Consider the following 11554-nt stretch of genomic DNA (forward strand, 5'->3'; position numbering starts at 1 on the left):
GTGGGTGGTTTGATGCTGATGGGTGGGTGGACGAATGGATGGATAGGTGGACAGACAGATGGACGAATGAAGGGATGGATGGGTGGATGGACAGATGGATGGATGGATGGACGGAAGGATGGACGGAAGGATGGATGGATGGATGGATGAACGGATGGCTGGACAGACAGACATAAGGATGGGGGCTGGTAGGTGGGGTGGATGCAAGGCGGGGGTTGTGGCGGATGGACAGACAGCCGGACAGAGGACAGACAGCCACTGGGGTCATTCCCGAGCTCCGGCCGCCTCCCCGTGGCTGAGCCGCCGCTGCCGGGGGGGACGGGGCAGCGGGCTGGGGGATGGCTCTGCACCCCGCGGCTCAGCCTGCAAGGCCGGGGTGCAACCAGGGGGCGATGGCGCTTTGCACGGGGGTGCCGGTGCTTTGCACGGGGATGTTGGTGCTTTTCACGGGGTGCCGGTGCTTTGCACGGGGATGTTGGTGCTTTGCACGGGGATGTTGGTGCTTTGCACGGGGTGCCGGTGCTTTGCACGGGGGTGCCGGTGCTTTGCACGGGGATGTTGGTGCTTTGCACGGGGTGCCGGTGCTTTGCACGGGGATGTTGGTGCTTTGCACGGGGATGTTGGTGCTTTGCACGGGGGTGCCGGTGCTTTGCACGGGGATGTTGGTGCTTTGCACGGGGTGCCGGTGCTTTGCACGGGGGTGCCGGTGCTTTGCACGGGGATGTTGGTGCTTTGCACGGGGTGCCGGTGCTTTGCACGGGGATGTTGGTGCTTTGCACGGGGATGTTGGTGCTTTGTACGGGGTGCCGGTGTTTTGCACGGGGTGCCGGTGCTTTGCACGGGGATGTTGGTGCTTTGCACGACCGCCCCGCAGACCCAATAGCGGCGCGGGCGGCGCCGCCAAGCGCAGAATCAGCCGCTCCCCCAGCCGGCCCCGCCCCTCTGGAGGGGGGCGGGCCGCTCATAGTCACGTGACGGCGCCATCCGGGTCCTTTGCCTTCTCTGCCTCTTCCCAACATGGCGGCCTCAGGTGAGCGCTGCGCGGCGGCGGCGGTGCCCGGCGACCTCTGCGGGGCGCGGCCGGCGCCGATGGGGCTCCCGCGGACCGCGCCGGGACCTTCCGCTCCCCGGGGGGCTGCGGGGGCGGGCGGCAGCGGCGGGACCGGCGGGACGGGGAGCGGGCGGCGGGACCGGAGAACCGGCCTCCCCCCCCCACTTCCACCCCGTCCCCTCAGGGCCAGCGCGCGCGGCCGCCGCCTCCCGCCCCCCCCCCCCCTTCCCCGCCTCCTGTTGGTGGGGGGGCGCGCGCCGCCGGCGGTGATTGACGTGAGGGGGGAGCGGGCGGGAGCAGATGGGAGGCTCGGGCGCGGCAGTGCGCAGGCGCGGGCGGCGGGGCGGGGGGAGCGGGGCGGCACCCACGTGGGTGCGCGGCGCGCACGCGGTCGGGCGGCCGGTACCGGGGGGACGCGCCGGGGACACGGGGCCCCGCGGGCCCGCCGGCGCCGCTCCGCCCCCGCACCGCCGCGTACCCTTGAGTCTCCTTGCGGCCGACGGCGGGAGGGGCACACAGGTCGTTTCTCCCCCGGAAACCGGCAGACGCACCGTGCGCCCCCCCCGCCGTGGCTTTGTCCCCCGCCCTCTGCTCCCGCCCTGGTTCCCGCAACACGGTGGTCGGCGCCGGCAGCAGGGGCGGCTCTTCCCTCCCCCCTCCCGCGCTCAGCCGTTTTTCCCTGCTTTTTTCCCCCCAAGTAGCCCCCCCGATCGGTAAATCCACCGTCCAGCGCCCTCCCCGCGCCTTCAGGGACTGAGCCGCTCTCCTCCAGCCGCGGGCGCCATTTGGAGCTCGGTGAGGGGGGGAAATGCAAAATTATTCCTTTCTCCCCCAAATATCTGGGGTTTCCTGAGCTGCCGTGCTGCCCGGAACCCGGCACCGCCCGCTGGGGCTCCGGCACGCCGAGGAGGCTTTGAGACAGGGCAGAGCGGTTAAACGGGCCTGGTGGCGGGCAAGGACGCGCTGCCAGGGGGTGAGGGCTCCTCTTGGGCTCCCAAAGCCGCAGTGACACCGAAACGGCCCCTTCGTGCTTCGAAGTGCATGGTTCGATGCCACACGCCTTCGTCCTTCTCCGCAGGGCAGGGTGGGCATCGCCGCTGCCCCTGTTCCCCCAGGTGTGTGGGGGCTCAGAGCCCCGGGGGAGGTTCCTGGGGCCTCTGCAGGGTCCCACGTGTCCCATTCGGTGACAAAACGAGACCTCAGCCTGTCCCGGGGGCCCAGCTCTCTGTGGCGGGGTTAAACCCGCGGAAGGGGCAGGTTTGCCCGGGGGGGTGTCGGCAGGTGCAGCGGCACCGTTACCCTGCAGCAGAAGCTGCTCCGCGCCGGCGCCTCCTGCGTGGGACTTGGCGACGGTTCGATGTCCCCGCAGCAAACCCAGGCTGTGGGTTCTGGGGCTGCCTGCGAGCTGATCGGTGTCATTTGGAAACGATTTTTGCCACGGTGGGGAGGGTAAAACACCCCCTGGCCTCCCTTCCTCGGAAACAACGCAGATCTCCGGTGGCAGAGCCTCTCTCCTTCGCCTTTTCCAGGCGGTCGCCGCTCTCCCGGCGTTTTTATCCGGCACTGACGTAATTTTTCCATGAGTTTCCCCCTGGCAGCCGGAGCTCTGAGTTGTTCCAGAGGGCTGACGGGATTTCCAGCCGCCGGCCTTCGCCTGCGGGTGGAGCAGCTTGCTCTGGAAACCGGCGGCAGAATCTGGGGGTCCCGGAGGTGTTTGCAGCGGGGGTGACGGGGCCCCTGGGCAGCACCTGTACCTTGTCACCCCCGATACGGCCACCAGCGCGGCACTGGGAGGCTGGAAAGTGTCTCCCGGGGTCAGTGGTGACGATGGAGCAGCTCCGTGTGGCTTGGCTGTCACGGCTTTACCAAAACCTTGGGGTTAAGGGTCATTTTGGGGCTGAGCTCTTCTCTGGCTCCGCCGGAGTCCTGAGGGACGCTGGGAGTGAGTCTGGTGACGCTGTCAGAGCAGGAGGTACTGGGAGCTCCATCTTCCCGTGTGCGGTTCCGCGCTGCCTTAGAACCCACACTCCGCCTAAAGTGGGAGAGCAGCGCCCGCAGAGCGAGGGTTTAGGGGCCGGGCCGGGGCCCCGGTGCCGTGCACGGGCGGTCGATCCGCACCCACATGTTCCCGTTTCCCTGCTGGTAGCTGGCGCTGGCGCCGGGATTTGGTGGAATAAAGGCGTGTGGAGCCGTGCGGTGAGCAGTCCCGCAGTTCCGCGCTCTGCCAGGCGAGCGGCCGCTGATTAGAGCCCGCAAACGAGCAGCCTGCGAAACTCCCGCGCCTATTCTGGTCGTCATTAGGGCTGCCGCAACCTTTCCTGGTTAATTATCGCCCTCCTTGGCCAGCAGCCTGGGCAGGGGTGATCCGCCCGGAGCCCAGCCGTCCCCAGGCTGTTACTTCATCTCAGCGCAGATAGGAGTGCGTGTCTCCAGAAGCAATGAGCGATTTTGCTGGAGTGTCTCTTAAAGCAGCTGGTCCTGCCCTTTCCTTGGAGGGAAGAGCTGGAGTGCTGCCGAGGGGGTTTCCCAGGGCCGGGGGGCTGAGCCCCCGGGAAGGTTTTTGGGTGTGAAGGTGCGATTTTTGCAGGAAAAGGTGCTGGTTTTGCGGGCGAACGCGCAGGTTTTGGAGGCAGAGGTGCTGTTCTGCGGGTGAGCGCGCCATCGGCTCCTGCTCTGCCGTCGGTGCCGCAGGGTGGCAGCAATTCCCTCTGCAAGGAGAAGGAGAAACCCGACACGCAGGATTCTGCAATCTGCACCACAGCCTGCCTTCCTATAGATACCGCGCGTCCCCAGCGCCGCAGGAGCCGGCGCGGCTGCGGGGGGGGGGCTGGGGCCGTGACAAATACGCGCCCTGCAGCTGCGACGGAGCCCAGAAATCCCCACGCTCCCCGAGCCGGGGGGATTTGGGGTTTATGAAGGTGTTGGTGAGGGGGTTGGATCTGGCTCCGGGGGGATCCCGGTGGCCGTTGTGCCGCGCTCGCCGTGTCTCGTCCTCCATGCACGTGGGGTGGCGTCTCTCCCACCTCCTCCCCCCAAAATAAACAGCCCCCGGGAGCTTTGTGGGTACGGCTGACCCCAGAACTGTGAAGTGTGAGTGATGGAAGCTTTGATTCTCAACCGTGATGAGTTCGAGGCTGTTAATCCCTTCGGAAATGGAAAATAAACTGGGATGGGTGGCCCGTGTCACGTCCCGCTGGCCCAGACGGCTCCTCCTTCCCCACCCTCCGAACCCGGGTGGCTCTGGGCATCGCTCACCCCCGTGCTCTGGTTTTCCCCCCTCCAGCAAAGAAGAAGAACAAGAAGGGCAAGACCCTGACTCTGACGGACTTCCTGGCAGAGGACGGCGGTGGCGGCGGGGGCCCGACCTACATCCCCAGACCCGTCAGCTGGGCCGACGAGACAGACGACCTGGAAGGAGACGGTACCGACGCACCCAGACGTTGCTCCATTTCATTTTGGGGGAGTAATGAAACTCGGAGAGCAAATCCCAGTTCTTGTTAGGAGCGAGACTCGCGGTCTGGCCAAGGGGAGGGAGATTCTCACCCACACGGGGAACAGAAATGGGATAAAAGGGCTTTTTGTTGGTGTAACCGGAGCAGAGAAAGGGGAGGGCGGATGGGTTCACCAGAGCCCAGGACTTTACCGGCCGTCGCCGTGAATTCTCCCTCTCAAAACATTCGTACCGAGCCCTGGTATTTTTCCATGAGATGGGCTGTGATTCAAACAGGAATTAATCCTGGAAAGGCTTTTAATGGTCTATTAAACGGGTGGCGGGGTGAGATAGGACGAACCGGTGCTCTCCAGCCTCCCTCAGTGTCTCCTTGGTGGCTGCCGGTGCCGGTCATTCACCCCGTCTCCCGTTTCAGTCTCTACCACCTGGCACAGTAACGATGACGACGTGTACCGGGCCCCTCCGATCGACCGCTCCCTGCTGCCCACCGCCCCGCGGGCCGCGCGCGAGCCCAACATCGACAGAAGCCGCCTCCCAAAATCGCCGCCCTACACCGCCTTCCTGGGAAACCTGCCCTACGACGTGACGGAGGAATCCATCAAGGATTTCTTCAGAGGGCTCAACGTGAGTGACGCTCGGGGCTGGGGCGGCGTGGGCTGGGAGACTCCATCGGTTCGGATCCCCATTCCTGCTCCGTGAGGTGGTTCCTGCTTGAGGTGCTGGAGCGAGTTCAGAGGAGGGAACGGAGCTGGGGAAGGAGGTTGAGGTTGGGTTTAGGAACAGTTTCTTCCCCAAAGGGCTGTGGGGCCTTGAACAGGCTGCCCAGGGCGGTGCTGGAGTCACCATCCCTGGAGGGTCGGACAGACGAGGTTCTCAGGGACGTTTTAGTGCCAGCGTTGGGTGAACGGTTGGACTCCAATACAATCTCTCCAAGCGCCGCAGCCGTTGCTGAGGGCCCGAGCTGGGCCCATGGCGGGCCTGGTCCTCCGCGGGGCTTCCCCGCGGGAGCTCGCTCGGGGTCGTCCTCCCATGGCCCCCAGCCGCCCCGGGCGCCTGCGGCCGCTGTGACAATGCTGTTTTCCCAGCTTTAAGAATCTTGGATCCCTGGGTTAGTTCGGGAGGACGAGGGCGGACAGCGCGGCGATGGGGAACGGCCGTTTCCATCGCGGGAGGTCTCGCTGGTCGATGTGGCCGGAGCCCGGCGCGGGCCGCGCTGACGGCAGCGGATCGTTCCCCGCGCCGCTGCCCCTCCGTTTTCCTTTTCGGCTTGTTTGTGTGGCCTTTCCTGCCTGCTGAGGCAGCATCCACTCCTCCACAGAGCGGTAGCGTGGGCGAGGCTCCCGCAAAGCAGGAGGGAGCCCAGGGGCCCCGGCTTTGGCCGGATCCCGGCAGGAGACTGAGAAGTGAAGCGGGGTGGCCCTCGCAGGGCAGATTTTGCTCCGCACCCCTCGCTCCTCCCTTCCCGGCCCCACTGGCACTGGTTCGAGCGGCGGCTCCTGGCGTGCGGCTCATCTGAGGGCGATTTGTGCCGGCACATGATGAGCTGTGGTTTTTCGGGGCTCCCAGCGGGGAATGGCCTGGGAGCAGCTGAACTTCGGGACCCGCAGTGGGGCGAGGAGGGGTTGTCGAAGGCGTGAGCACGGCAGGGACGTCGCAGAGGGCCTGAAGGGACACTGAGGGCTTGGAGTGCGACGTGTCACATGTGACATGCAACCTAGCAAAACCAGCAGGCTGTCCCTGCACCCCAGGCTCACATCGGCCACAAAAAATCTTGGTCAAACAGATCCAAAACTGGTTTTTGGACAGGGTTTTTTCCTCGGGAGCTTGGACGAGCTCCGGAGCGGGTGGGATGCGGAGCAGCTGGCGCGAGGAGCCCACGGCTGTGGGGTCAGAGGGTTTGTGGGCACGGAGCAGCAGAGCCCTCCCGGCCCTTCGCACCCGTCCCCGTGGCAGCTGCTGAGATCTGCAGCTGGGAACCCCCTGATGACCCAAACCCCTCCAGACGCGCGTCGGTGCCGCTTTTGGTGTCGTGTGTTTGACAGCAGAGTCGAACCTCATCGCCGAGAGAATGATCGGGGTCCCTGACGGCGACGGGGTGCGTGGGTTTGGTAACTCCACCCCGGCCCGTCGCGGAGCGCGGACCCTCACGCGCGTTCCCTCTCCCCGTGCAGATCAGCGCTGTGCGGTTGCCGCGGGAGCCCACCAACCCCGAGAGGTTGAAAGGTTTTGGTTACGCCGAGTTTGAAGACATCGACTCCTTGTTCCAGGCGCTGAGCCTCAATGAAGAGGTGAGTCCCACCGCCGCGCGGCCGGGCTGCACGAGCCCGTGGCCCCGCTCGGACCGGGCGCCTCGCTGGCCACGTTCAGAGGCGTTTTCCTGCGGAGCGGTGGCCAGCCCGGCTCGAGAGGGATCTTAAACACGGCAGACAGTGCGTTTTGAGGCCATCAGCCCGTGTTGTACCAGCCACCCGCTCTGCGCTCGGGAATTGTCCCCGGGCCGGCTTCTCTCGCCCCCCACATGTCCTCAGGGCTGATTTCTCCCTCTTTTTCCAGTCTCTAGGGAACAGAAGGATACGAGTGGATGTTGCTGATCAAGCTCAGGATAAAGGTTTGTATCCCGCCGCCTCTTGTCCGCCCCTCGCGCCGGCTCTCCCGGTAACCGCGTCCTGTGCCGGGTCGGTGACCAGCTCCGCTAAGGAGAGGACAAACCGCTGTCGTCACCGCCCCAAGCGCCACGTCCGAGCGCTGCTGCGGCCAGGCCACGCTTGGCTCCCGCCGGCGCTGCTGGAGGCCCCAGCCAGAATGTTTTACCCGTCAGCACTTATCTAACGGTTCCTCCCACGCCCCCGACTGTCCCTATCACACTAATTGCCCTGGCCAAGGGCTTTGCAAAGCGTCGGCGGTTCCTGCTGATAGCGGGCGGCGAGCTGGGGGAGGCCGGGCTGTGCTGCGCTCGCTTCGGGCCGGCCGCTCTGCTCCCCGTGAGCTGCAGTGTCCTCCCTCCCCGGCAGATCGGGACGACCGCTGCTTTGGCAGAGACCGGGATCGCTTCCGCGACTCGGAGAGGTTCGAGAGCGACTGGAGGGCCCGTCCCGCCGCCAGCGACAGCTTCGACGATTACCCGCCCCGCAGAGGCGACGACAGCTTCGGGGACAGTGAGTGGGCAGAAAGTCACGCCGTCCCTCCCTTGCCGTCCTGAAGCGGCGGCTGCGGGGACCTGAACGGTGACACAGGGCTCGGGCCACGGCTTCACTCCTCCCCAGCACATGGATTTCCTGCCAGACTTGGTGGCCACTTCCTCCGTGTCTGTAGCCCAAAGCCAAATCTGCGTCTTTCCGTCCGCGTAGCCGCTTTTCTGTTGTTTCCCCTGAAGATCTGCAGTTTTGTGGCGCCCAAGTGCGGTTTATTCTGCGCCGTCCGGTCGGACGCTGACAGAGCTCGCTCCCCGGTTCCCTGATGGTCAGGGCCCCGTCCCTCATCTGCATTTTCCCGCTTTGTTAAGGGGTTAATGACTCCCAAAGCAACGAGCGCAAGGAAGTCGGCACAACGGGGCGCCGGGTTTCTCCGAGCTCACCCCCCATCCTCCGCAGGGTATCGGGACCGCTACGACGATCGGTACCGCGATGGGCCGCGGAGGGACATGGACCGCGGCTTCGGGGGCAGGGACCGCTACGATGACCGCAGCAGGGACTACGACCGAGGTGGGCGTCCCCGGGGGCCGCCGCGGTGGGGTGACGCGGGCTGCCCAGCGCCGCCCAGTTCCCTCCTGCCTCCTGGCTGGGGAAGGGCTGTGCGAGATGAGCTCTTGCTCTTCCTCGCCTGGCGACTCGAATCCCTGGCCTTGCTGTAGTCCTTAGCAGAGCCCAGCTCGGCCTAGGTTTGAATGTTATAAAGACACAGACCTGCAGGAAGGCGCTGGGTGGACTGGGACTCGCTGGATTGACTGGGAAGGGTTTTTCCTCCCGCAGGCTACGACTCCAGGATAGGCAGCGGCAGGAGGGCGTTCGGCAGCGGCTACCGCCGGGACGACGACTACCGGGGCTCCAGCGACCGCTACGACGACCGCTACGACCGGCGGGACGACCGCATGGATCGCTGGAACTCCCGGGACGACTACGGCCGGGACGATTTCCGCCGCGAGGACAGAGGTGAGGGCTGGGGGCGGGGGTCCCGGCCGCCCCCGGCCCCGCTGCGCGCGGCTCGGGGTGCGATGTGCGCTCCCTCGGCGTTTCGTGCTCCGCGGCAGGTCCCACGCAGAGGCCGAAGCTGAACCTGAAGCCCCGGAGCGCTCCCAAGGAGGAGGAGGCCGCGGTGGCCCCCGCCGCCCAGTCCAGCCGCGCCGCCTCCATCTTCGGGGGGGCCAAACCGGTGGACACGGCCGCCCGGGAGCGCGAGGTGGAGGAGCGGCTACAGAAGGAGCAGGAGAAGCTGCAGCGGCAGCTGGAGGACGATAAGAGGATAGAACGACGGCCCCGAGAGAGGTGGGTTGGGGTGGGGGCTTCTGGCTCAAACCCCCCCACTGGGGGCCATCTTGGTGGTGCTGGGTCCCTTGGGGGCGGTTTGAGGGGCACAACGTCCATCCTGCCGCGTCCTTCTCTTCCCCCTTGACCTTTCCTCTTGGCAGCAGTGCCGATGACACTTCTTGGGTGCTCTGAGCCCCCCCGCTCATCTTCAACCCCCCCAAAATAACCCATCTCCCCCCTTCCCCCCGGCACAGGCATCCCAGCTGGCGCAGCGAGGAGAACCAGGAGCGGTCGCGGACGGGGAGCGAGTCCTCGCAGACCGGCAACTCGGGCCCCCCCGGCACCTCCGCGGGAAGCGGCCCCACAGGCAGGAGTGAGTCCACCGCGCTGGGTGACCCCCACCTGGGCCCCTTGTCGCTCGTCACCCCCTGCAGCTCCCGTGTCCCCCCCGCAGCCACGCGAAGGCGGGAGAGCGAGAAGTCCCTGGAGAACGAGCCCCTGGCCAAGGAGGACGATGCTCCGTCCCCCAAGGCCAAGGAGGAGAAGCAGCCGCTGAAGGTGATGCCCGCGCCCCCCCCCAAGGAGAACGCCTGGGTGAAGCGCAGCAGCAACCCCCCCGCCCGCTCCCAGAGCTCGGATTCAGAGCAGCACTCGCCCACCAGGTTTGTGCCGGGGGGCAGAAAACGAGTCCCCGGCTTAACCCCCAAGCTGTGCCCCCCCGGTCCATCCGGCCCCCCAGCACCGAACGGCTCCCGCTCCACCGCAGCCTTTTTATCCTTTTGGTGCTCATCACCATTTCCGCCCCGCAGCAACCAGACAGCTCCGAGCCCCCCCTTGGAAGACGGGACCCCCCCAAAGGGCACCCACAGGAGAGGTGAGACCCAAATCTGCGCAAACAGCCCCCAGAAAGCACCCCCAGTGCGGGGAAAGGGCGTGGAGCTTCTGGTGGGTGGGGGTTGTGCTCGGGGGGCTCGCCGACACCTCCCCCCTTTTTCCTGCCCCAGGAGATGAGAACAAGCCGGACGGGGCACGGGACAGCGGCTCCAAGGCCCGAAGTGGCAGCTCCAACCGCGGCCCTGGGGATTCCGATCGGTGGGTGACACCGGGGGGTCCCCCGTGCTCCCCAGCCCGCGATTCGGGGTGACACCCCCCCGCAGCTCCGGTTTAACCCGCACTGCAGTTGGGATTAAACGCTGGGCTGTGCTTAAACCCCACTGACCTCCCTAGCGCTGGGTTTGCCCTCGAGGCAGCGTCTCCCCAGTGCGGTACCGGTCAATGGGAACTGGAGCCGACTGGGAACTGGAGCCAACCGGTGTCTGTTGTTGCAGGAAGGAGAGCAGGAAGGATCACGACTCGCGACCTGCGCCTGAGCCAAAGAAACTGGAGGAGAATCCCCCCTCCGTGAGTGTGAACCCCGGACCCCTCGCGGGGGTCGTTCTCCTCAGATTCGTTGTGGTTGGGATTTGGGGTCACGAGTGTCCCCCCCTTGCAGTTCAGCCACGCCAGCAAATACGCTGCGCTCTCGGTGGACGGTGAGGATGATGGTGATGATGAAGAGTGCGCCGAGTGACCCTCCCCGCCCCCCCGCCCGCCGCAGAATTGACATAGAAACCCACCAAATGCTCTGTGGAGACGAGACCGAAATAAACGTGGCACCCCCCCCGGCCGTGTCCTTGTTACACAAACAAACACAAAATGCCCCAAAAGTGAGGAAGCGGCGAGTTCCGTGCGGCTGCCCCCCCGCACCGGGGCTGCGGGCAGGGGGGGCCCGGGGAGCCTCCCTGGCTGGGGGGTCACCCCCCGACCCCCGAAAGTGGAGGAACTGGGCAACCTGACCCTCAGTAATCGCCCCCCAGGTAGGGCTGCGCATTGGGGGGCTGGATTCGGGGGTTCTGCTGGGATTCTGGGGGCTCTGCTGGGGTTTGGATGGGGGCTCAGGGCCCCCCGCCCTGTCCGTCCCTGGAAGGTACCGGCCCCCCCGGGCCCCTCCTCCTCCTCCTGCTCACGGGTGTGCCCCCCACCCCACCCACCCCACCCCACCTCCCCCTCACCCCACCCCCCCCCACCCCTTTTCCAGGCAGAACCCCCCAGACTCCCAGAGCAGGAAGAACCCGGCCTTGTGCCCCCCCCATGAGATACTCCCAGTTTTTCCTCTTTTAGCCGAATTTCGCCGTCACCAGCTCGCGGGGACGGCACCGTCACGGTGACACTTGCACGGCGGGGGGGCCTAACCCCCCCCTTTCCCTTTTATGTGGGGAGGAAAGGGGGGGTCACCTGCTCTGCCCCCCCAGCACCTCCCGGTGAGGTTGGGCTCGTTTTAGCTGGTTGGAGGTGAAGGGCACGCGTGGGGACACACTGGGGACATGAGGGGACATGAGGGGACATGAGGGGACAGTGCCCCCCCCGGGGCTGGCTCCCCCCAGAGAAACCTGTAAAAATGTGTACAAAATAATCTATGAAAGTTCTTTGTAACCGGGGGGTCCCGGGCGTGGCCTTCACTCTGCGACCCCCCCGGCTCATTTCTTCTGTTGTTTCCTCCAATAAAAGGATCTAAACCGCCTTTTAATGCCCAAATCCTTTCGGCCCCCC

The 11554-nt window shown here is 65.9% G+C and overlaps 1 protein-coding gene across 1 annotated transcript; it reads left to right on the top strand.

The window, feature by feature from the left end:
- Positions 1–944: 944 nt before the first annotated feature.
- EIF4B (eukaryotic translation initiation factor 4B) lies at positions 945–11525 on the top strand. The gene is made up of 15 exons (XM_065858966.2): positions 945–1030; positions 4335–4472; positions 4918–5126; positions 6674–6790; positions 7056–7110; positions 7514–7657; positions 8093–8203; positions 8471–8650; positions 8749–8983; positions 9220–9338; positions 9420–9627; positions 9775–9839; positions 9970–10057; positions 10294–10366; positions 10458–11525. Exons 1-15 carry the CDS (start codon positions 1018–1020, stop codon positions 10533–10535), a joined length of 1833 nt encoding a protein of 610 aa, XP_065715038.1. The 5' UTR covers positions 945–1017; the 3' UTR covers positions 10536–11525.
- Positions 11526–11554: the final 29 nt, after the last annotated feature.

The sequence above is a fragment of the Patagioenas fasciata genome, chromosome 28, assembly GCF_037038585.1.
Source record: "Patagioenas fasciata isolate bPatFas1 chromosome 28, bPatFas1.hap1, whole genome shotgun sequence".
NCBI classification, from domain to species: domain Eukaryota; kingdom Metazoa; phylum Chordata; class Aves; order Columbiformes; family Columbidae; genus Patagioenas; species Patagioenas fasciata.

Excerpts from the sequence above, each read along its gene's own strand:
- EIF4B (XM_065858966.2), top strand. Across the intron at positions 8,984-9,219 it reads GAACGACGGCCCCGAGAGAG|GCATCCCAGCTGGCGCAGCG; the intron begins GTGGGTTGGGGT and ends CCCCCGGCACAG. Across the intron at positions 9,339-9,419 it reads AAGCGGCCCCACAGGCAGGA|CCACGCGAAGGCGGGAGAGC; the intron begins GTGAGTCCACCG and ends TCCCCCCCGCAG.